General features: G+C 37.7%; 1 protein-coding gene across 1 annotated transcript in view; it reads left to right on the top strand.

Moving 5' to 3' along the window:
- Positions 1-25,170, top strand: part of SGK1 (serum/glucocorticoid regulated kinase 1) — a 204,735-nt gene that overhangs the window by 126,313 nt on the left and 53,252 nt on the right. The window contains exon 3 of the mRNA XM_006884968.1: positions 20,562-20,637. Within this exon, the coding sequence (XP_006885030.1) occupies positions 20,562-20,637 (76 nt within the window). The remainder of the gene's footprint in view (positions 1-20,561; positions 20,638-25,170) is intronic.

A 25,170-nucleotide genomic window follows, 5' to 3' on the forward strand; every position in this document is an offset into this window, starting at 1 on the left:
GGATCAAACCATAGCTGACCCTCTGGTGAATTTTTTAGAGGCAATTAATTTCATGGGAAGCAATTGCCCATTCTTCTTCTGCACAGCAGCTGGTGGCCTTGAACTTCATGCCTTTGGCACTGTAGCACAACTTCTTGCCACTAAGCCACCAGAGCTCTCTCTATATAGATAATTTTGCTTGAGAGCAGGAACACTGTTAGCACCAGCAGTCAGGAAATCAAAAGACGAACATCTGCTGTCATGGATCTCTTCAGAGTACTGAAAAGTAACAGTGTCAGTCTAGAGACTAAGGTGCACCTAATTCAGCCCATAGTCTTTGCAGCATCAGAGAGCTGGACAATGACTAACAATGACAGGAAAAGAATCAATGCCTTCAAATTGTGGTGCTGGAAAAGAAGTGTTGAACATACTATGGACTGCCAAGAAAACAAATAAGTCTGTCACTGACAGGGTGAAACCAAGTGTGTCCTTGGAGGCTAGGATTATGAAGGTCGGTCTCACATACTTTGGGCACATAGCCAGGAGAGATTGGTCCTTAGAGAAGGACATCATTCATGCTCAGAAGGGTGGAGGGACAGCACAGGAGAGGAAGACCCCGGATGAGATCGATTAATACAGTAACTGGGGAAATGAGTGTCGATGTGTTGGAATTAGTGAGACTGGCTCAGGACAGTGCAGGCTTCAGAGCTGCTGTACACGGGGTCACTCGGCAGCACACAATAACATATATATATAAAAAACATTGCTTGAGAGTAGAAAATATTTCGGTAATAAACTATTTCAGTGGAATCAGACTATGCAGTAAGTAACTAACCAAACAACTCTTTGTTATCAAGTAGAAACTGACTCATAGCTGACCCTCTAGCAGGCTTTTTGGAGACGGCAAATGACACAGGAGGAAATTGCTCACCTTTCTCCTGCAGAGCTACTAGTGCATTTGAACCACTGGAGAGGTGCTACCTTTGGGTTTGTAAAGCAGTAGCTTCAATTTTTTTTAAGAAAAAAAAATACAGAAATGAAATGTCATTTTATTTTGTGAAAATAAATGTCAGACTAGAATGCATTCACTCAACACAGAGTTAATTTACAAATAACACAGCAGCAGCCTAGGGATGATTCTTATGGGTTCTTCACAGTTCCACCATAATGATGGGAGGTGTACAGACAAAGATGAGGGACACTAGTGGTGGCCTTTGCCTAAATACCATGGGCATTTGGGAGTGAACATTATTTTCAGCACTGTGTCACTTCCCACCTCATGCGCAACCTTTGTTATCCACAAGATTGTCATTGGCTGATTTTTTATTTTTTATGTACCATCAAATCGGATCTGACTGGTACAGGAGAACATTGTCCTTCCTTCTCCAGCAAAGCATTTGGTAGATTTGAACTACTAAGCTCTGGGATTACAGTGCAACTTCTTACCCATTGGCTGATTTTCAAAAACAGATCTTTAGGCCTGCTGAAACCTGTTCAGCATCAGAGCAATGTACAAACTTCCACTGGAGCTTGAGGTATAGTAGCTGGTAATTTAACTCAGGCCTCTTGCATGAAAGGCGGGAGTTCTACCACTAGACTACCAATGCCTCCTATATTTTTGTGAAGAGAATTTATAATATCCAATACTTAAAATAATACTATTTCACATAGTTGAACTACAGTAAACTTTTCAATCAATTGCTGTGTATCTCAGAGCTGGATAATGAATAAGGGTGACAGAAGAATAATTGATATCTTTGAGTTGTGGTGTTGCAGAAAAATACTGAATATCGCACAGAATGCGAAAAGAACAAACAAATACGTCTTGGAGAAAGTACACTCAGGGTGCTTCTTGAAAGCAAAAATGACAAAGCTTCATCTAATATACTTTGGGTTTGTTGTTAGGAGAGGCTGTTTCTTAGAGAAGGACATCATGCTTGGAAAGATGGAGGGTCAGCAGAGAGAGAAAGACTTTCAACAGGTGGATTGACATAGTGACTGCTGCAGTGGGTTCAAGTATATCAGAAATGAGGAAGATAGCTCAGGATAGGATAAAGGGTCAGATCTGCTGATCATAGAGTTGCTATGAGTCACAGTGGACTCGACGGCACCAAACAACAACCTGAAAATAATCACCTCTCATTGATTATTTTAAATTGCATATTTAAAGTTTTTATGCAAACAGTACACTGTAAGGACAAGTGTAAAAGAAATGGTAGGAAGAGGCAGGACGTAGTATTATGTAAAATATGTTGGAACTTAGTCATATGTAAAAATGTCTGACTTTACTCTTAAATTGTACTTCCTGGAATCTGTCCCACACTCCTTGTAACTGACTCATAATCTATTTTTAAACAAAGCTGCCAATTGTACAACTATTCAACTGTACATTAAAATCCATATAGAAAAGGGAGAAATTGATGAGAAAACAAGATTTAAAAAAACCCAGATAATGTCCTCATGCACACATGGCCCTGCACGAACAATGAGCATATGGCCCTCAACTTCAGGGCTGAGCTAAACCCTCCATATGCCGAGGCCCTGTTTCCTAATGCTGGCCTTAGGGAAATGAGTGCATTAAAAATTCAGAATTTATGGCTTAAGATAGAACACTTGATTTTTCTCTTTATTTTAAAATATCAATTCCCCCCCCAACTTCTTTCTGTGAAATTTTTTTCTAAACTTTTTGATAATAAATTACCTTATTGTATTATCTTTACACCTGTGTTTATTGCTGGATTACTCACAAGAGCAAAAGAGATGGAAGCGACACAAGTGCCACCAACAAACGAATGGATAGGACACCAAGGAACATTCATACAATGGAATTTTACGTAGCATTGAAAAACAATGAACTCATAAAAAAATTAACAACATGGGTGAGCCTTGAAGACATTATGCGGAGAGAAGTATCTCAGTCCCAAAAAAGAACAAGTACTACATAACACCACTGTTGTAAAATAAGACTGAGATGAGGGGTTGGAGGAAGAATAGGAAAGGGTGGATAGATAATGAACACTGAATTGAAACAGATGAGGAAGAGACTGTACAAAAGGAATATATGGTTAGGCGTTGTATGTATGACAGCATTCTGGAACAAGAGGTGCATTGCAAAGTGGACTCAGGGAGGCAGAAAGGACAGAATTTTAAGGATAAATGAATGAAAACCCAACTTTTCTGTAGATTTTCTTTAAAATCACAATTTAAAAAGTTTTAAAAAGTCAGGGGAGGGGTGGGAAGGGAGAAAAGTACAACAGTGAGTGACTGGAAACCCTAAGTCTCTGTAAACGTTCATTAAAATTAATAATAAAAAAAAAGACAAGATTGTAGCCCAGTTCTATTCTGTAATACAGGGCCATTTGGTGATATAATTTGAGGGTAATGGTGGTGTGTGAGTCTATACAGCAAAATGTCCAGAAATAGGAACATGTCATTTTTCTGTAAGAGAAATAAACTCCAATATTTTATACTAAGAGGAGTAACATAAAAGTGTGATACTGCTCCCTTTTCGAAGGCAGAAAACTTGTGAGAACTAGGGTGGAAAAAAAGAAGAGAGTCTTATTTCGTTCCATCTCTCATAGCTTGCACAGGGAATATTTCTATTTATAAATATATTTAACATTTTCCTCTAGCCAGGATTTGAAGCTACATTTTTACTTTGGTCCTAATTTTTTGTGTTGTGGGATTTTCTTTAACTTCTTTAACTGTGTTCTGCTAGTTTGGTTCCAGAGTTCACATTAACCCTGTGAGTTCAGGACGGTGCTCTCCCGGGACCTGAGTCAGGCTTGGAAAGGAAATGAAAGTTCGCATAATACATTCTTCACCTTCAAGCAGAGCTTCACAGAGAAGAATCTATCTTGCTTTTCAAGGCTCTGGAGAAAATGTATACAACTGCAACCTGCATCTCGTTTGACATGTAATATGCTCACTCTGTTTAACCAAAGACTCCATGCTTCACACCCAATCTATTCCTTCTTGTTTTATACTCAGTGCAGATAGCCAGCCATCTCCTCATATAAAAATGTTCTCTAAAGGCTTAAAAAAATCAACGTAGCTGCCATCTGGCTTTCCCTTTAAAAAGATTGCTAACATTGTTATTTATCTTTGTGTCGGTGTTATTCAACATTTGCATCGTTTCATCATCTTTGTGGTTGTCTCCTATATAATTGCCAAGTTCTCCATAGCTTTGTTTGAACATGGATCCTAGAAATCTACATTTCTGTTCAGTGCTAAGGAGAGCTTACCTAGCAACTCCTTCACACCCTCTTCTCACTCTACACTCATTTCTGTTTATACATACTTTTTTTGTTAATTTTGTATTTGCTTTAGTGCATGTGATTCATTTCAGAAAATAGTCTTCAGATGGAATAGAGGCTATTTTAATGTGACACTGACAAATAAGCATAATTTCTCAAGGCAACATTTATAGAAATTGAAACTCTAACCAAGTAGTTTTAGTATTCCTCTATTTAACTTTTTTCCTCTATTCAATCTTGGGTGAATTTTCTAGTTTTGTATTTTTCTAGCCAATTTTTTGGCTAAGGGGAAAAAAATCAGAAATTAGCTTCATAATACCGGTATTAGAATTATGCCAATTTAGCTTGGTCCCAGTATAATTATGAACAAATTTAGAGTCTTTACAAATGTTTGGGGTTATTTTGCATTAATTATATTTTAAATCCTAAGTTAATTATTCTCCTTTTTTTGAGAAGGGAGGCAGAACAGGGGCTAAAGCAGGCTGAAATGATTGCAACATCATCACAACTATGCAATCTGTAGTTCATTAACCCCTCTGAAGGTCCAACCTTTCAGAAATGGTAGCCGAAGGTAACCTTGTCTGGCATATTCTGTAATCTGTTTTTGGCATGTGGATTTCCATTTACTTAAAGACAAAGTTAAGTTCATGGAGAAATTATAGGACTAAACTAATGACCAAAGCCCACAGGACTTAAAAAAAAGTTCTCTTGAGATGGTTTGCACGCTCACTCCATATTCCTCTTTTCCACTGACATGAAATAAACTAGTCATAAATTAATACTAGAGAGGCTTGACTTGATAAAAATCCAGAGGAAATAGAGAAGAATATTCAACTATAATTGAAGATCATTTCAATTTGGATAGGGTACTTGGTGGTGGTGGTGGTGGTGCTGTCAAGATGAGTATGACTCATAACGACCCTATGAAGAGCTGACCTGAACCCTGCCCTATCCTGTGCCATCCTCATCATCTCTGACACACTTGAACCCATTGCTGAAGCCTCCAGGTCAATCCTTCTCACTGAGGGATAGTCCTGTCTTCTGCTGACCCTACGTATTTCCAAGCATGACATCCCATTCTGAGCTCATCAAGCTTATGTCCAAAGTATGAAAGACAAATCTTAACCATCTTTGCTTGCAAAGAAGCACCCTAGCTGCACTTTTCCCAAGACATATCTGTTTGGGATATTCAGTACTCCGAAAATGCAATTAAATTGTTCTACAATTGTATGTGGAAAGTATAGGACTATGGCCTCCAAATGTTATTCACTTATTGGTTTATGTGTGTTTTGTATTATGTATTATTGAGTCGGGACCAACCACAGCCGGCCCTTCAGTGGGTTTTCAGAGGCAGTTACTAGGAGAAGGTTACCTATCTTTCTCCTGAGGAGAAGCTGGTAGACTCAAACCATGTGCCTTCAGGTTGGCAGTGCAACTACTACCACTAGGCCACCAGAGCTCCCTACTAACTTACAGGAGGAACATTTCATATTAGGAGGAGCTCTGGTGGCCTAGTATATAGAAAGATGTGCAGTCAACACCAAGGCAGGCAATTCCAATCCACCAGCTCCCCCAAGGTAGAAAGCTAGCCAATCTCCCATTGTGTTACTTACGATCTCTGAAAACCCATTGGAGGGTCAACTATATGTTGGTTTGGACTCAACAGCACTGAGTTGTTTGTTTCATGTTAAGATAAATTGTGATTACTTACATATTTGTTTTTTCAGTCTGTTTCCTTGCTATTAGCAAGTCTGTTCTCATTTGTATTAAAATAGACTGGTAGATTGATTATAGATGTGAGGTTGCTTTTAAACTATGATGACAATAGTATTAAGAAGTGAAGAAATATAAAAGAGAAGAAAAATAGTCATAATCCTACTACCATAAAATAACTATTGCTTCATTCATTTATATTCTATCCTTTTTACACATTTGAAATATCATTTTATTCTGTGATTTCTTTTTTACATAATATGAGCAACATTTCCCCATATTGTGTGTGTGTGTGTGTGTGTGTGTATGTGTGTGTGTGTGTGTGCGCGCGCGCCATCAAATTGGATCTGACTGGTACAGGAAGAGATTGCCCCTCCCTCTCCAGCAGAACATCTGTTGGATTCAAACCACATACCTCTGGGATTGCAGTGCAGCTTTTTGCCAGTAGGCCGTCAGAGCTCCCTAACATTTCCCATACTATTAATGACACTCAGTAAGTGTCAGAAGGATGTGCCCTTCTTTATTCTTCCATTTCCCCATTTGCTTGCTTCCACTGTTTCATAATTATGAATAATGGTGAGGGGGCTTTGTATGTATAGATTTATGAATTATTTATTTAGGATAAATTGCCTAAAGTGAGGTAAATGAAACAAATGAGTATTATAAGTCTCTTTAGGTGCATTGGTAATATTGTTCAGCAAATGTTTAAAAATCCAAATATAATGAAAACCTGCTTTACTTAAATGTCTTCAGTATTGAGCCATTGAAGAAAAATAAGTTCTACACATTATTATCATCAGTGTAATCTTCTTTTCAGAAATGAGTGTTCCAACCAAATATCATCATCACTAACTTTTTCTTATGGGCAAAGTATTTGCTATTTTAGGCTTGCTAGAGGTCAGCCTGGGTGACTTAAGGAACAGGGTGATAAACCAGCTCACTGCCCTCTGTTATGATCTGCCCCAGTGATTCTGAAGCAGATTTTCCATAGCATCAGTGCTGAAGTCCATCTCGTCTCTAGGCGTGTTACATAAACTGTCGCGTCCCAAGTTGCTGATCACAAATCTTACTCAGCATGTAATTCTTACAAGATCAAGTTTGTTAATTATCACTCAGCTATATAGCAACCTCTCAATGCTCTGACCTAAATGCCATTTCACATCCAAGGGTTTTAATGACTTTAATTTGAGGATAAGGAGTTACTTTTTTTAAAAAATGAATTTAGGAAAGAAATTCAACTAGTCTCTAAGTAGGCCCATGGTTTTCTTTGTGCTTGATTTTCCCATTCTTAACCCTGAGACCTCATTCTTCTACTCTCTGCAGAGAACAAAGCCAGATACACACAAATGGAGAGAAAATCATGGCAGATATCAAAGAACCTTCTGGTATTGGGTCAGTTCCAACTCATAGCAGTCCCATAGGATGCAGAAGAAGTGTCTCACAAGGTATCCAAAATTGCAAACCTTTACGAAAACAGACTGCCACAGAGCGGCTAGTGGATTCTAACCCATCAGCAAGTAGTCACTGAGACACTTTTGCAGATATTTATCATATATATATATATACACACACATAAATACGTGTATATGTATGTATGTATATTTTGTGTGTGTGTATACATGTGTATGTGTGTGTGTGTGTATGTGTATATATGTGTATATATATATATATATATATACACATGAGCATTTTTCTGGAAAACCCACAGGAACTCGGTGGTGGTGGCTGTTTGTGCATGGAACTGGGCACAGCCCTTCTCTTCCCCAGGCCCCTCATCTGATAATCAGGAGTTTTCCTTCCTCCCCTAAAATCCATTTAGTTTGAAAATAGATTACTTCCATAATATTCATAAAACTATTTCCCTCTTTCTTTTGTGAAACCAAGCACATGTGACCTCTATAAATGGAATTGGCACCTTGGTGTGGTGTGGAATAAAAACCAGGATGCAGTGACCTTCGTGGATGTTTAAGTGGTAGACTGTCCTGATGCAGTCGCTTCCGTAAGAGGCTGTTCCCAGACTGCTTTCCCTTTATGCACTTGTGTGCCACAGGCTTGCTGTTGTTGGTTATAATCCTTAATGAGCGTAAGGGAGACGTGGAGGCCAATTGAAGGTGACTAAGGCGGACGGTGCATGTGAGGCCCTGCCTCGCCATCAATCTAACTCCAGTATCTCTCCTCTGCAGCCCGAGCGATTCGCAGTAATCAGCCACAGCAGCTGCGAGACGAGCATTTCCATTCTTTTTTATAAACAGCATGTGGAACTCTTCATGGGGATTGTGGTGAACATTAAAATGAGATAACACAAGGCACCATCACTTGTATCTGCTTATGTAGACCACATTCTTTATTTTGAACAAAAAAGAGAAATGAGATATGCATGGAAGTAAAACAGATGATCATGCACTCATTTAACAATCGATGGACTGCTGTGACTGGGGCAAACATATGACACTGCTAAGGCACTGGAAACTGCTAACAATAACAAAACCAGTCCCTTTTCCTTTCTACTAAGCTGACAGTCTAGGAACATCTAGCTTGTAAACACATATTGGAAATGCTTTGTCTTATTCAAGAAATACATTTCCTTTCCTTCTCTGCTCTCCCCATTTTTATCTCTATTTCCTGGAAATGAAGATTGTCTCTAATTACATTTTAATTCTAGCTTCGTGAGAAAGTACTGTTTGGTCATCTTCATTCTCCCTCAAGAAATTAATAAATGTTGGTATATTTTAGGAGGCCAAGGATTACCAATGAGATAAAAAGTAAATTCTATCTGTTCTTCTCTTTCAAATAGATTAATAAGTGAGCATGAAGACTTAAAGCTAAAATAAATGAATGAAAAAGAAAACTTTCCAATAATAGTATATTAATATCCTCATTTCTCATATTGAAAATAGTTATGATTTTAGTGATTTAGCAACAAGTATTTTATTTGAAGATAATGCACTATACAGTGGTTGAAAGCTTGGGTTTCCTAATTCCACTTAATCATGCACCCACCTAAACAATGTTTAGAAGCATATAACACACAAATTACACATAGAAAGCTAACAGGCATGGGGGTTGTGCAGTTGGCAAAACTGTGTAATGTACGTGATATTTGAGTCAAAACATGCTACAATCTGAAGTTACTTCAGTTGCCTCATTTTAAAAATAGGTATCATAAAAGAATAATACCATACACATAAGAATTCTTAAAGCGTATCATTTGGGTTATTGCTATTGTTGAGATACCGTCATTAATATTAGATTTACCAAGATGTCAGCTCAGGATGGTAACTTTTGGACCAGGAGATGGATGACAGTGAAGGACTCATTATCTCAAAGAATGTGCAAATACCTCTGCTCTTTACTAACCTAATTTGCAATGTTGGTTTCTGGATTAGGCTCAATGGCTTTGAGTAACAACTAGACAACATTGTGCTTTGCAATGGTAATGACCATTGCTTTTCATCACTACGACCATAATAGGCCCTTCTGGACACTGCAGGTTAAAACTGTCTCAATCTAGAAGTAACTCCAGAGCACTATGCTGGCCATAATGAAGTAGAAGCAGAAACAATGGAGGTGCAGATGGACATCAGCCACTATAAGCTTTATTAAACCTGGATATCTTTGATCCTTTGGACTTCTTAAACTCTCTTGAGCTTTTTTAAGTAAAAACTAACTTTGGCTAAAAAAAATAATTTGGAAGCATAAAATCAGTTAATCAGTGAAAAAAGTAAACACCTAGACAAGAGTACTGACAGTGCTCAGTAAATGTCAGCTGTATCATCTACAGCATCTAAGTGTCTAAATGATATAATATCAAGAGAGATGATGCTAGCTCCAGACACATGCCTCTAAAATTGATTTACAGACATACTGTCTTAAACACACTGTCAGGTCCCACTGAAGGCAAGTCTGAGTCCTAGCAAATCTATAGGGCAAAATGGAACTGCCTCAGAAGGTTTAATCTTACAGCACCAGGGGGTGTTATTTTACAGCCTTGATAGAGGGTGGCTATGAAGCAGAATCAACTGGTGGATTAATCTTTATGGAAGTGAATTGTCACATCTTCCTCCCATAAACTGGCTCATGGGTTTGAGCTGCCAACCTTTCAGGTAGTAGGTGAATGCTTAGCCAGTGTGCTAGCAGGGAACATCTTAAATACTTAGTATATCATGAGGTGTATTTGATCTTCAACAATTTATTGTATTACATACTTAAGTACACATATGTGTATTACTGAAGTAAGCATAAGCAAGGTCCAATGGTGATTAATTTTATAAGGCATAATGATTGGGAATGACTATATGAAACACAGTGTGAATGAAGACTAGTGTGAAACACAATGTATACAAAGTTTGTAAGCAAACCAATATAAAATAAAGTTTTAAAAAGTATGTTATTAGTGTTCTATGTGTTATGGTGAAAGGCATCTTAAGTCAATCTCTCAACTTTTTAAACTCCAAAGCACACAGATGATGATGATAAACAAATCACATCTCATAGCAAGAGTATATCCTTTTCTACGCATCAGATGTTAAGAAGTTCTACCTTCTCTGCACTCTAAAGGGTTAGCAATTGGAAAAATAACTTAAAAGTTTGGCTTGTTCTTTCTTTCTTCTCCCCACTTCCCACAAACACCCAGAGGATGTTTTGAGAATTAAATGTTTTGAGATAATAAATGTGCCTGGCACATTGTAAACACTCCCTAGAATTATTTTTTGTAATTGATAATCTGGAATAAAGATAATGTAACTTTTAGATTTTAGGTCTGAAAGATCTTCCGTGTCAGGCTACAGTGGCATTTCTTTCTTTTTCGGTGACAGCTGAAGGGAACATCATTCATGACTCACTAGTAGATGTATCTCCCTGAAAGGTCAATGGGCTGTTCCGCCTTTGACTAGAGTGTGCCCCACAATTTTAGTTCAAAATAAGCAGTTCTGGTGGAGTAGCAGAGTGTATAACATAGTAGGCTGCTGGTGGAAAGGATACAGGTTTGGGTCCACCCTCTCTCTTCTGTGGTCAAGAGATAGGAAATCCCTTCCTGTACAGATTCACAGCCTTGGAAACTCATTAGGGTGTCATTTTCAACTTGGTTGATGTGAGTTTCATTTTTTTTAGTTGGATCCCTAAGACTGGGCCTGGGCAAAATGAAGATAAAACACAAATTCCATTCATATAAGGATGAATTGCAGTCTTTTCTAGAACCCTCTGAAAAGAATAGGTAGGAGAAAGAAAAGGTAAAACAGAAAGGACAGGGAGAAGGTAAAGTTACCATAGCTTGCCAGGACACCCAGAGAAAAGTCAAGGAAATGCCATGGAAAATACCTGCAAAGGAAAGCAACTACAATAAAGAATCATCTTGGCTCGCTTACAGGCTCAGATTGCTATTCGGCTCCCTTCCCAGAAGTTCACGCTCAAGTGATCTGGCTAAGATCAGGACCTGCACCTCTTAAAGTTGAAATTCAGTCCTTATTAAAAATATTCACATCTCTACATGTTAGACAGTTGTTTAAGACATTCTCCCACTTATTTCTCCATGGACCTAATGACCTACCAACTGAATACCGGAGAGATTTTGGATAATCTCTGTCATGATGTATGATTAACTTGGCTGAACACTGACCCAGTTTCATAAGGAAAACCTTCCATCTCTGCCATTCAAAACTTTGTCAAAGATGTGTTCATGATCATTTTGCTAATTAAAAAAAAAAAAAAAGCATTTCACAATTGCCAGGTATTGCTTTTGACATGTGTTTTGTATCAAATACAAGAAAGGTCAAATGCAATGGTTTTTAAAAAAAATTAAAGATACATTGGCAGGATCGGCTGTGAGTGGGTCTTCCAGCACATCTGGGAACCCCTGTAAAAAATTAACTACACATCCCAGACTATGAGGATGGCCAAATTATTAACTGGTTTTTCAGAAGCACTGTTTGCGCAAGCCAAGGCATACAAGCACTATTTTAGCCCTGTACACTGTTAAATACTTTACAGTTAACTTGCTGCAGGAGAAAAACAGCACATGTTTAAAAAGAGACATCTACTTTCATTCACAGCAGAAAACAGAAATTATGCATTTGTTGAAAATTGCATTTGACAGCTCCTACTCTATGGTCAAAGTATTACAGGAAGATTGAATAGCAAATTACTTTTTTTTCTTCAAATAAAATTGAACATTGAGAATTCTGACAGAGTGCATTTTAAAATAACATTGATCTTGAATCTGGCATAGCTTCTTAGTAGAGCACAATAGAGACTTTCCCCTTGGAATTGCATATAAAATCCAGATCCAAATTTCTATTCATTTCCCTTTTATCAAATATTATTTTGGAGATAAGCTCAAGGGGGAAAATATACTAAGGTATACAGTATAATTTGCAATGAGAGATAGTATAAACACATCTCTTCCCTAGGAAGAGCCTAGGAATGTTTACTGTTTAACCCAGGTCTATGAGTCATTTCTAGTATCATCCTTGTAGAGTGCTAAATCCCAAACCCACTGCTATCAGGTTGCTCTGGACTCAATGACTCTCCATTAAATTTCCGAGGCTGTAAGTCTTTATGGGAGGAGACTGCCCATCTTTCTCCCTCAGAGTGTTTTGTGGATTCAAACCACCAACTTTTCAGTTAGCAGCCCAGTATGATAGGAACTATGACTGTACTCAGGGTGAACACTATTCAATCCATATTACTTCTGCTTGGCAGAAATTTCCTGAAGCACATTAGAGACACTAAGGGAGCCTGAAAATAAACTGCTAGGCTGTAGCATGGATATTGCATTTTTTTAGATCCTCCAGTCAAGATTGAGAAGCAACGCTAAACAAATGGCCTTAAATTGGGGAATGCAAATCTAGTCATAGTTCCTGGACAAATGCAAATGATTTCTTGAATCAAGACTGAGTCCAGGAAAATGGATCTGAACATCACTTTTTCCAGGCAAATAGTGCGCAACAGAGCATAAAAAAGGAAATATTCCATTATTAGTAATTTTTATAATGAGTATATTTGGTAGAAGGCAATAGCCTAAATATTTTCCATAATTTTACGCAAAGAAAAAATTTTGTATTGAATTACAAAATAAGGGAATTAAAAAGCAAGCCAAGTCTCAGTCGGACTGATAAGTTGTTTATGGAGGCAGCACCTACAGCATTAACCTCCTATGTAGTTCAGTTGGTTAGTGAACTTGAATGCCAATTAAAGAGTTGGAGGTCCAAGTCCACCTATCTGTGGCTCAGAAAATAGGCTTGTGACTTACTTCTGAGAAATCAGCCACTGAAAACCTTACTAAGTAATATTCTTTTCTCACACACGTATATGAAGTTTGCTACGAGTTAGAAATGTCTTGGCAACAAATTTCTTTGTTCTTTTTCTAAATCGCTTCTATGATCCCAAATGAAGAATTCTGAAGGATTTACAACTCTAAGAAAAATGAAGGCACATGTGTTAAACGACAGCATTAAGGCGTAACGAAGGCCAGTTGAGAATAATTTAAAATAATTATGTTGAATTGTTTAGGATTTAATAATCTGCTCATTCAATACATATTTGTTAAATGCCTGCTATGTTCCTAGGACCCACTGAGGACTAACAGAAATTATAAGAGACTGTGAGCAAAATAAACAAAAAAACTATATACCAGGAGATAAGAGTCATGGAAAAGAGTAAAGCAAGAGAATTATAGGATATTTTCCATTTTTTCCGGACTGTTGGGAAAGGCTTCATTGAGAAGGTGACATTTTAGCAGGAACCCTGGAGGAAATGGGAGTATATGAGCAACGAAGTTTCAGGTTGAAAACTCAGTAAGCAGAACACATGACAAGATAGTGTTTCTCTCTTGTCCATACTATTTATATGTAGGTTACTCAATTAACAGACCGTTTTTTCTCCCTATTCACTAAGCTGTGTTCTGTTATGGTTGAATTTTATGTGCTGTTGCCTTAGAACCAGTTCATAACTGACCCTCAATAGGTTTTCAGAGTCATACAGGAGGAGATTACCCATCTTTTTCCTGCAAAGAAACTGATGGATTTGAGCCATCTAACTGTGGGTTGGCAACAAACTCCTTAACACTAGACCACCAGAACTCCCTAGGCTGTGTTCTAATCAACACAAATAAGTGTGTTTATTTTGCATTCTTTTTAAACATATAAATGTACCTGTTGATCATTGATTCTAGTGATATTAAAAAAATATGTTAAGAAGAACAAATATCAGGTGTCATCAAGTCAATTCCAACTGAACAAGAAAACATATGTAGCAGAGGAATACTATATTCCTTATGGTTTTCTTTTTTTTTTTTTTTTTACACTTATACCATCTTTAAGTCCTTATGGTTTTCAATCACTGATTTTTCAGAATAAAGCAGAACTTTCTTCCAAAACAGCTCTGGTTGGACTGAAAACTCCTTATTTTAGTTCCTAGCTGAAAGCATCAACGACCTGAACTACCCCAAGATTCTTCTATGTGAAAGACTCCAAAGTATCTAAAAGACTGCATATATGTATATTTTAGCATGTAAGATCACCTCATGTTATCCTGCTTATTGATCCCATAGTTCTCATTTATCAAATTATGTCTTAAAATGTAACATCAAGACTTGGAGGTTGCTCCTGAATCAGTTACCAGCTAAAAATATTACACTGCCAACTAGTCCTCAGTTTATTTATTCATCAAACAGGAGAGACATAAGACAATATATCCTTCCTGTTTCTTAAATCCCTGATTCTCCGAATTTTATCACTTGTATAGAAAATAGACAGCATCTGATGTAATAGAGGTTGGCCAGAATGATTCCCCCAGCTGCTAAGGATACTGGGCTTGTAAACATTGGGTCATCCTGTTGCTCACCAAGTTTTAAGACTCTGAAATCTAAACCTTCACTGTCAGTTACCCGTCATGCCTTATCAAATCATCAATCCATCTCATGGAAGGTCTTCCTCTCTTGCTCTGTCTCTCCACCTTCCCAAGCATGATGTCCCTCTCCAAAAACTTGTCCCTCTTTGCAGCATGTCCAAAGTATGTCAGATGAAGCTTTAGAATCCTTGCCTCCAAGGAACAGCCTAGTTTCACCCTCTCCAGGATGAACTTGCTTGTTCTCTTAACAGTTCACGGTATATTCAATACTCTTCTCCAACACAGCATGTATATGTGTTTATTTATTTGAGACTGAAGAAGCTCAATATCGGCTGTGAACACTAAGCCAGGTGCTGAGTGTGGCACAGACCACCAACTACTCATTTAAGACTAACGTTCTTTTTTTAAGGGATCTCTGGAGACATAGTGAGTAGGGAATTGACTGCCAATCCAAAGGTAGCCAGTCTGAATCCACCAGCTTCTAAATGAGAAGAAGATAGGCAATCTCCTTGCAAGTGATTGAAAAACCTGTTAAAGGGTCAACTGTTAATTGGTTCCATCTAAAGGACACATAACAATAACAATGCTCTTTAAATCAGGATACAGTAAGATGGGGGTGGGGGAAAGGATTGTAGCAGTTTCCTTCCTAACACTCTGCTGCTATTGCACCTTGCCATTAATTGAGGCTTTTTGTCAACTTAAGAAATCAGCTCATTTCTCACATCAGGGGAATTGTTAATTATTTACCCAGGTTCTTGCTTCTGAGTCTGTCTAAAATTTCTGGAAAGAAAAATATCATCTCCCTAAATGTGTTATTCTTATACATCTCATCTTCTCATGTTCAGATCTTAACCTGTAACAATTCCATTTTTAGAGCTGCAAGATTAAGGATTTAACAATTATTTTCTTGGGGTAATTCTACACTCTAACATTTTCAGTTCTGTCAGACAAAGACTCTGTCTTGGACCTCCTTGGTAAGAAATTGAAAGACAATAATACCACATTAGAGAAATTTAAAAAAAAAACAAAAACAAAACCTACCTCCCTCAAAATAAAGCTGTAAAACTCAAAAGCTAAACACATTGTCATCTAATTGATTCCAACTCATAGTGAGGCATGGGGTTTCTGAGGGTGTAAATCTTAAGGGGAGGAGACTGCCCATCTTTCCTCCTCAAGACGTGCAATCGAACCACCAGAGACTTAAAGCCTTTGGATTCACAGCACAATGCACTATGGACTTTGCCAGTAAAGCTTGTTTTTAAAAAAATAACACTATATGTGTTGGAGGGGGTGGGCAGGGAGAAAAGAGCAACAATAAACTTTCATTAAAATTAATTTTTTAAAAAATTACCGGGGGGGGGGGAGGAATAACACTGTATGTGTTAAAATAAGCGAGGCTAAGTTCCATTGATTTTGGGGCAGCTTATAGTTTCATAGATGTCTTTTTAAACCATCAGTCCCAACTCATTCAGTTGCAAAATAGTGCAAGTGTCTATTTTGTTTTCTCAGAATGTACACGCTGTTATTTACTAAATAGACTTTAATAACTTTCCTTAAACTTTAATTAATCCCACTGTTGTCAAAATTGTTACTTTGGATAATGGCCTTGATAATCATAAAAAGATATCATCCATTAGAAACCAATTCTAAAGAAATTCTCTATAAGTGAAATTTTAGAAATACATGTGAAATTATATTGATATGAAATCCATTCTAATGTCATCATATCTGACATTTCAAATGTCAATTTCAAATCTGAAAGCATCTTAAAAAGGGAAAAATTGTTTTTTAAAGGCAAAAGGTTTATATATACACTGTTTTTCACACTATTCTTCATTTACATTGTTTTTCATACAGACATTCTCACGCATATTTTATAAAATCAATCACCATTGGATCTTACCCATAATTTCCAATTTAAAAAAATGTAAAATAGAATGAATATGAATGATTGTATAAAACACAATATATATGAATGAGACATAAAACAATAAAAAATATGTGTTTTAAAAAAGGCAAAAGATTGATGATTCCTAAGGCTCAAAAGAGATTTATTATACAATTTTCTTTATTTTGTGTCTGATTAATGGAATTTTCCATAACAAAATGCTTACAAGTTCAATACCCCTACTCTGCTTTTCCTGTGATACTTTTGCTCCTTCTCAGCCATACATCCAAGGCTTATGTCTTACTGGAGAGAACATCCTGAATTATTTTCCTAGTAGGGAAGCAAAGAACCAGAAAGGTCACTGTGGATTCAGCTAGAAGATAAAATCTGAGGAACTCATCACATCTTCAATTCCCAGCTTTTACCTTTCTACCAAATCACAGAGCTACCTTTAAAGGCTCATCAGGACTGGCTACTAATAGATAAACTCTGTGTGTGTGTGTGTGTGTGTGTGTGTGTGTGTGTGAACATATATATATGTATTTAGTTGTATGTAAATGTATATAAACAAACACACATATATGGTATTGTATAAACTCATTCTTTGAAAGAATTATGTGAGCTCTCCAGATCATTTTCTGTGAATACTTTGGCTCTTAAAACATGAAGAATTGTCTCTTTTACTTGCATAATAACAACACAAAGAACAGAGAGAAAAGGGGAAAATCTCGATAACCTTGAATGTAACAGGTTTGGTGTAAAAATGTCAGAGACTTTTAAAACAAATAGTCATAAAGAATCATTCATAAGTAAATGGAATGTGGAGGAATGACATTTGTGTGACTGGAATGCCACAAGGACGCAGGGTAATTAGGTTTTAATGTAGGAAGAAAGCTCATACATGATGATTTTCCCAACTGGGTATATAATTATAAAAATCAATTAGGACTTTTTAGAATAAAAATTTATCTGATTAACAGAGCATATTTTACTTGCAAAGTATGTCAGATTTCTAGGTCTTTGGAAATGTTTTCATTCGTCACATCCAGAGACAATGCTGGCTGTCCTTGCTGAGAACTGTCTCTCAAAACCAGTCCTTCATTTTAGCGACTATTGTCTGGCCTGGGAACACCCAGGAGATTGGTTCCTATGCCAGAGGATGTCCTCCAGGGCAGAGTAACCCTGATCAAAAGACTTTCCAGGCATTTCATGAGAAACGGTGAAAATAAAGAGGGCCGGTCAACTGGAAATGGAAGGTGAAGGTGAGACATAATGACTCCTTTTAAATATTTGAGGGATTGTTTTCTATAAAGAAGAATAGATCTGATATAGAAGCACTGAAGGAAGAGTCAAGGAGCCCGCTTTCTGTTCCATCTACAAAGAACTTCCTACATGTGGAGCAGTGCCTTCTTTATACTAGTCTATAAGAAGAGAAGAAGTGCCAGAAAAGAATTTATACTCTGTTTCTTTCATCAATAAAGTTGTGTTATGGGGGGAAGGTCAACTGAACCAGTTAATGTCATACCTAATTTCTTTATCACTGCAACAGTTGTTTTTGGTTTGTTGTTTTGGTTTTTTTTTTACATCAGATGGGTAGTGTACCTATGTCGTAACAAGGTTTAATGGGGGCACATGTCATACAGAAGTATGAATTCCCAGTCATCATGCTTATGAACCGGAAAAGGATCTAGAAAAAATTTATTCATCAAATATTAAGTGAAAACAAAACTCAGAATCTTCAAAAGAGACCAGACTATGATTCTTAGTCACTCTTCGAGTTCAAACTCAAACTCATCTGTGACTCAACTTTCAGCCAAGCAATGTTGTTGTTGATGTGTACCATAGAATTGGAACCTTGGAATTGACCCATAGCTGATCCGGGCGGGAGAAGGGGTGGTTTCAGAGACAGTTAATTGCATAGGAGGAGATTTTCTATCAGTCAAGTAATAGACAAGCCTATATGTAAGGTGTTCAATAGCACCAGCAAGGTACTCCTTAGAACACTAGATCAGAAGGACAGAATTTCCCAAGGATGAAGGCAGGCAGGCAAGGTGAGGAAGGAAAGATGGCTGGAAATTGTACACACGGGAAGGCAGTGAGAAGAGTTGTTACATCGTGGGTACTGCCGTCAAAGTCGCAGAACAAAATGTGCCTGCGCTGATGAGTGGATGACCAGTTTTCTCTGTAAACTTTCATGCAAATGACAATAAAAAGTTACAAAAATAATAAATGCAACTTGCTGCTCTTCACAGTAGCCAAAGTGAATACTGCAAAATATACATAAATGGGATATTGTTTTTTAACACAAGGGTAAATTTTCCTGACTGAGAATCTGTTTGAAAAACCACAAATCACATTAATAAAAGATGACACCCCCAAAATGAGTAACTGCTGTTTCCTGAAACATTTTGTATAAAAATCTATGAATTGAACTGCATGAAGAAGAGCTTCTAAAATGAATAAATAATGCATATCACATATGTTACTACTTAAAACCATAAAGATTCTGAAATAAGAGTTCATTTTCATTTCCTACTGAGCTCTGGTGACTTGGTGGTAAAGTATTGTGCTGCCGAAGCAAAGGTTGCACTTCAACCTCAATGAGTTTTTTCATTCACTAGCTGCTTCGAGCAAGAAAATGGGCAATCTCCTCCTGTGCAATTTACTGCCTCTGAAAACCCACTGGAAGGTCAGCTATGGTTCTGTTTCCAATCAACGGTACTCAAAAACTTCACTAATATACGTGTTTCCAAACTACCTAATGAAAGTCTTACTTATATAGAAACCTAGAACACTTTTTTTTTCCATTTTACTGAAGGCCTGTTGTAGTTGTTATGTGCCGTCAAGTTGCCTGCAACCCATAGCAGCCCTTTGTACATCTCTGGAGCCTGCCCTGTCCTGAGCTAGTCTCACTGACACCAACAAACACACCTACCCACTGCTGCCCTAGTTACTGTATCAATCCATCTCATCCAGGGTCTTCCTCTCCTGTGCTGTCCCTCCATCCTTCTGAGCATGATGTCTTTCTCCAAGGACTGGTTGGCCCCTCCTGGCCATGTGCCCAAAGCACGTGGTATGGAGCTTCAAAATCCTAGCCTCTAAAGAGAAACTTGGTTTCACCCTCTCCAAGATAGACCTGTTTGTTTTCAGCCATTCATTCATGCACATTTTCTTCCCTTCCCCTCTCCCAATTACCTTTGTAATGCTTGTCCTGTTCCAGGTTATTAATTATCATACAAATTGCTATTCATCCATTACTTTCATATTGTCCCTTCTTTCTTCCATTCTAGTATAATATTCATTATCTAGCCATTATTTTCCCAGTTTCTCTCTCCATCTCAATATCAATCTATTTTAACAACAGTGGCCTTATGCAGTATTTGTCCTTTGTAACTGAAATACTTCATTCAGCACAATGTCTTCCATGCTGTTTAGTGTTTTATGAGTTTATTATTATTTTTTTCCGAGGCTGTGTAACATTCCATTGTATGGTCTGAAACACTTTGTATGTTGTGAATGTCTCACACTCATTTAGGGCCATTATACACAGCTGTAGTTTTTCACTGAACAAAATATAAGACATGAAAATGATCAGGTGCTGAGCCCTAATCATCATGTGCTTATCCAGACATGAGTTCTGCCAGCAAAATGTTATCAGGAGTAGAGTGACTGAGCATTCTGGTTTGCTCAGAACAAGAGGTTCCAAGGACATGGGGCTTTCCATGCTACAATGAGCATACTGCTGATAAAGCAGAATTGTTGTCATCTTTATCAGAGCACAGACAAACTTCAGTCTTGGAAACTCTCTTATAGACTGTATACCTGAAATAGTTGAAATGATGCAAACATTTTCATCTCACTTCTTTTCTTATGTTTTAAAGGTGAAAGAACCATGTAACCAAGCTAATATTGTGACCAAGCCTGATCCAAGAACCTTCTGGAGCAATGATGATGCAGGTAGTATTGAAAGAAATCAGTACTCTGATCCTATAATGTTTAAGATGTTTTCTGTAGTAAAATCCTAAATGAAGACCACAAAGACAGAGAGAGAAAGAAAAAGTTTAGGAAATAGTTTTGTTTACTTCTTTATTTACACCTAGTTCAACATTGACTATGTGCAAAATGGCATTGAGGTTCTCTAACTTCCTCTAACTTCACAAGAGAGGGGGAAATTCACCATCAACATCAGTGCAAGGCTGATTCCTAAGAGCCAGAGATAAGACATCACTTCTCTTTCCAACCTTTTTACCAGCTCTAAGACCAACTTCCGCTTCCTAAACCTCTTTGTCTAGTTGGACAATTGATTGCAATGGTCACACAGAACCCACAGACCATGCTCACAGTTGTGGAACTGATTGAGAAAAATAACAAGCTACAATTCAGGATCAGAAATACCCAGTAAAGCTCTTTTGCTCCTCTGTAAGTGGCCTCTCTGCCAGTAAGCCTTCTGTCCATAGGTGGTCAGCTCTCTCACTCCATGGGTGACCAGTGGCCTTGTTCTTAGAAGACCACCCACAACCTCACACTGGTCTCCTGTTTTTTCTGCCATTTTCTCTCTCTACCACTGCGTCTAGCTGTCTTGTACCTCTCCAGTATTAGGGTCTTTCTGTCTATCTTCTATATCTAGGAACTTCTAAGCACAGGAACCCTGGCTCCGAAGGCTGTGTTCCATTCCCAGCTCTTATTCCTGGTGGAAGTGATCCTGTCTTTAAGTCTAGCAAGACAATAAAACTGACAAATGAATCCCTTTGTTAAGGTTCCACATACCTTATATACATGCCACAAGAGTATCATGCACCTTGTTTGCATTGTGAGCAAGCTTTCCAATCCCCTTTGTAGGCTGAAGACATCTCATTAGCATACTCTCACGCAGTCATTTGGTGAAAGGTGTAAGACAATGACAAGAAAGACCATGTAAAAGCGATCCATTGTACCACAATATACCTCACAATTGAAAAAGCTGCGCAAACACCTCAGATACTGAAATACCATAGCTTCTTTTTCTGCATTTAAAGCATACACCATTGGATGCACTTCCTAACTCTAAAGAGCATGCACATGTTGGAGAAAAGATGATTAAATCCATTTATAGCAACAGAGTACAGAAGAGTAGAATACAGTGAATAAGAACACTAGCCTAAGGGGAGCTCTGGTGGCCTAGTGGCAAGAAGCTGCACTGCAATCCCAGAGGAACACGGTTCGAATCCACCAGATGCTCTGCCGGAGAAGGAGGCGCAATATCCTCCTGTACCAGTCAGATCTGATTTGACGGTACACACACACAAAATAATAAAAAAAATTAAAAAAAAAAGAACACTAGCCTAATTTTCATTTTGGGAGAAACACTTTTATGAATTTTGTTGAAGGCTATTTATGGGTCCTTGGGTATGACCTATTTATAGCATCTAGGAGTACAAACCTGAGGAATGTCATACTCTGAAGTCATTGAATATGCATCTTATTATATAGTTTAAAATTATAACCAGACTAAAAAAAGATGGGACACATTCTTACTGAAGATGAAGATAATATTTTCCTTTTTTCACAAACCAGTATCAGCCATGATGCTGACTTGCAAATGTAAAGATGCCATAAATGAAAAGAGGAGGTTAAGCAAAAGGGAGGGAAAATAATTAAAAGAGTGGTAATAGAGTTTTCACGTTTTCTAGTTGAATGGGATCTTAAAAGCTGTTAATGATGCCTAATATTTATATTATACCTCACAACTCTACGAAGAGAGTTCACAAAAATAGTCTAATTTAAAAAAAAAAAATAGTCTAATTTTGTGTTTGCAGCAACCTTGCAAAACAAGAGGGGCAGCCTGTCTGTCCTGTCTTGGCTTTAGAGATAAGTTACAAGTGAAAAGGGGTTGGCTGTTATCCATAAAATAACAGTCCTGGGAGTCGGATCAAGGGCCTTTCTACCCGGTTCTATACCATACTTCCTAGGAAGAAATGCTGTCCTGTGAGACGCAGCATGAAATAAATCCATGCTTTAATCTTTTCTTCATCACAGAGAGTCAGAAACTAGACCTATTAGCAGAAGCAGGAACAGTTGAGGGGAGTGAAGACTCACTGATACCTCTTATCAAGGACCATACTGATGATCTAAACTTATCAACTTCAGCTGTATAAAAGGAAGAAAAAAAACCCTGTCTTGTTTTATCTCTTTTGATGAAAGCCATTGAATGAATTGGCCTATTTGTGTCATCATTTTACATCAACAAAATAAATAAGCCATCCACCTGCTAATGCTGCTATTAAAATCTACAGTCCGGGTGTGTTACAAAGAAATGATGTAGGATGAGATCATATAATTGAAGAAATAAGTGTTTCTTAAAATTATATTAAGAGGATGCAGTGGGGTGGAAGCAAGGAATCAGGATGGGCTTGGTCCAGAAAACAATGTTATTGCTTATAAGAGGTGGGAAATCATGTTACCAGATGAATGAATAAAGAATATTTTAAAATAATAATAAATCAGCTCTTTCTGAGTCAACTCCAACTCATAGTGACCCTGCTATGTGTCAGAATGGAACTGTGCTCCACAGGCACAAATGTATTCATTCCATTGTGTTACATTTGAATCATTTGTTGTATTGCAGACAAAAAGGCAACACATTCATACATCTCTATGAATGGCAATATCTTTATTTCATTCTTTATTTAAAAAGAAATAGAAAAAAAACAGACCACTCCAATGTGGACATCCTAGACTTGTAGCATGAGGAGACCATGAATACAAAGGGTGGCTTTGTTGTAAGGATAGAAAAAGGCTGGACTGAGAGTTAACAGTAAAGAATATTCTGATTGGACAGCTAAGATTTGAACTAGTGGGAAAAGAGTTATCCTGCCAACCCAAAGGCAGTCAGTTAGAATCCACTATCTGCCCTATGGCAGGAAGAAGAACAATCTCCTCCCACTGTAATTTACAGCCTCTGAAAACCCATTAGAGGGTCATGTCGGAGTCAATTCTGGGTCATAGTGGGTTGTGTTGATTCTATATAAGTTCTTCTAATTGACTATTTTTAATAAATCATTGTGGACATACCCTAGAAAATTTTTTGTGTAAACACTTTTCTATACCCTATTAATCTATGTTCAACCACATTCTTCCTGAGATCAAGATGCTCCTTGTTAGGTGCCGTCAGGTCAACTCTAACTCATTGCAATCCTAGACACAACAAATTGAAACTCTCCCCGATCCTGCCCTCCTCATATCCTCAGCTGTGTGTAAGCCCATTGTTGCAGTCACTGTTAGTTCACCTCACTGAGGGTTTTCTTCTCCTTTGCTGACCCTTTACCTTTCCAAGCAGGAACAGAGCCTAGGGGATGTCCTTATATATTGCCTAAGAGCATCTTGTATAATGAACTGTGATAGCAATCTGTACCAAACGTCCCTAATAGAACATGGTGATAACCTCTTAGCCCACTCTGTCCTAATTCACCACATGGCAAACATTCCTTAGTTATAGGCTTGTATCTGTGTACATATTAACAGCCTGTAAGTGAGAAGCAGAGGTTAAAGATGGGTAAGAGACTAGACCTTGGATCAGCAATTTTTGAAAGCATTACGAATAGCAGTGGAACTTTGGTCAAGTGTCCTATAATTTCTATTCCATGGCTAAAGTCAAGTCACCTCAGTTGCTTGTTGCCTGTGAGAACTCTAAAAAGTTTCTCAAAATTGAGACTGGGCTTATTTGTTTTTAATTGGGCCAGTTAATCTCAACATTTTACTCTCTTTATATTTAAAATATTTCTTTGACTTTTCCAAATGCATATCTGTTGTTGGAGAAGGACATAATGCTTGTAAAGGTGGAGGGAAGGCAAAGGAGAGGAAGATCCTCGACAAGGTGAACTGACACAGTGACTTCAGCAATGGGCTTGAGTGTGAGGATGGGCAGAGAGTGTGAAGATGGCACAGAATAGGATGAGGTTCAGATCTAATGTTCACAAGGTCACTGTGAGTCATACTAGACTTGACAGTACCTAACAACAACATTTCTATACCATTGCTCATGTGATAACAACTACGTCATTAGAACTCTGTGTCTTCTCATCAGTGTTAAAGGGTAATTTTGCTGGATGTAAAATTGCCTGGTGGACTTTTTTTCCTTTCACTTTAAAGATGTTGGTCTAGATTTTTCTGACCTCTATACCTTCTCATGAGAAAGCAATAACTAATTAATGTTCAAATCATTGTTTCCTTAATTATGATGTGTTTTACAGCCTGTTTTAATTTTTTTTGTTTTAATCATCAGCTTTTTTTTGTTTTTTGTTTGTTTGTTTGTTTTAATCATCAGCTTTTATCCATTTGATTATGATGCATCTAATGTAAGAAGCAAGGGTGATGAGACTGTTTCATGTATGTTGAACATGTCAGTAAGAGTGGCCAGCCTGAGTGTAAAATGGTGCAACCTCTGTGGAAAGCAGTATGGCGCTTTCTCAAAAAGTTGCAAATAGAGATACCATTTGACCCAGCAATTCCACT

Source organism: Elephantulus edwardii, unplaced genomic scaffold, assembly GCF_000299155.1.
Source record: "Elephantulus edwardii isolate Elephantulus edwardi_28Jun2011 unplaced genomic scaffold, EleEdw1.0 scaffold00039, whole genome shotgun sequence".
Classification (NCBI taxonomy): domain Eukaryota; kingdom Metazoa; phylum Chordata; class Mammalia; order Macroscelidea; family Macroscelididae; genus Elephantulus; species Elephantulus edwardii.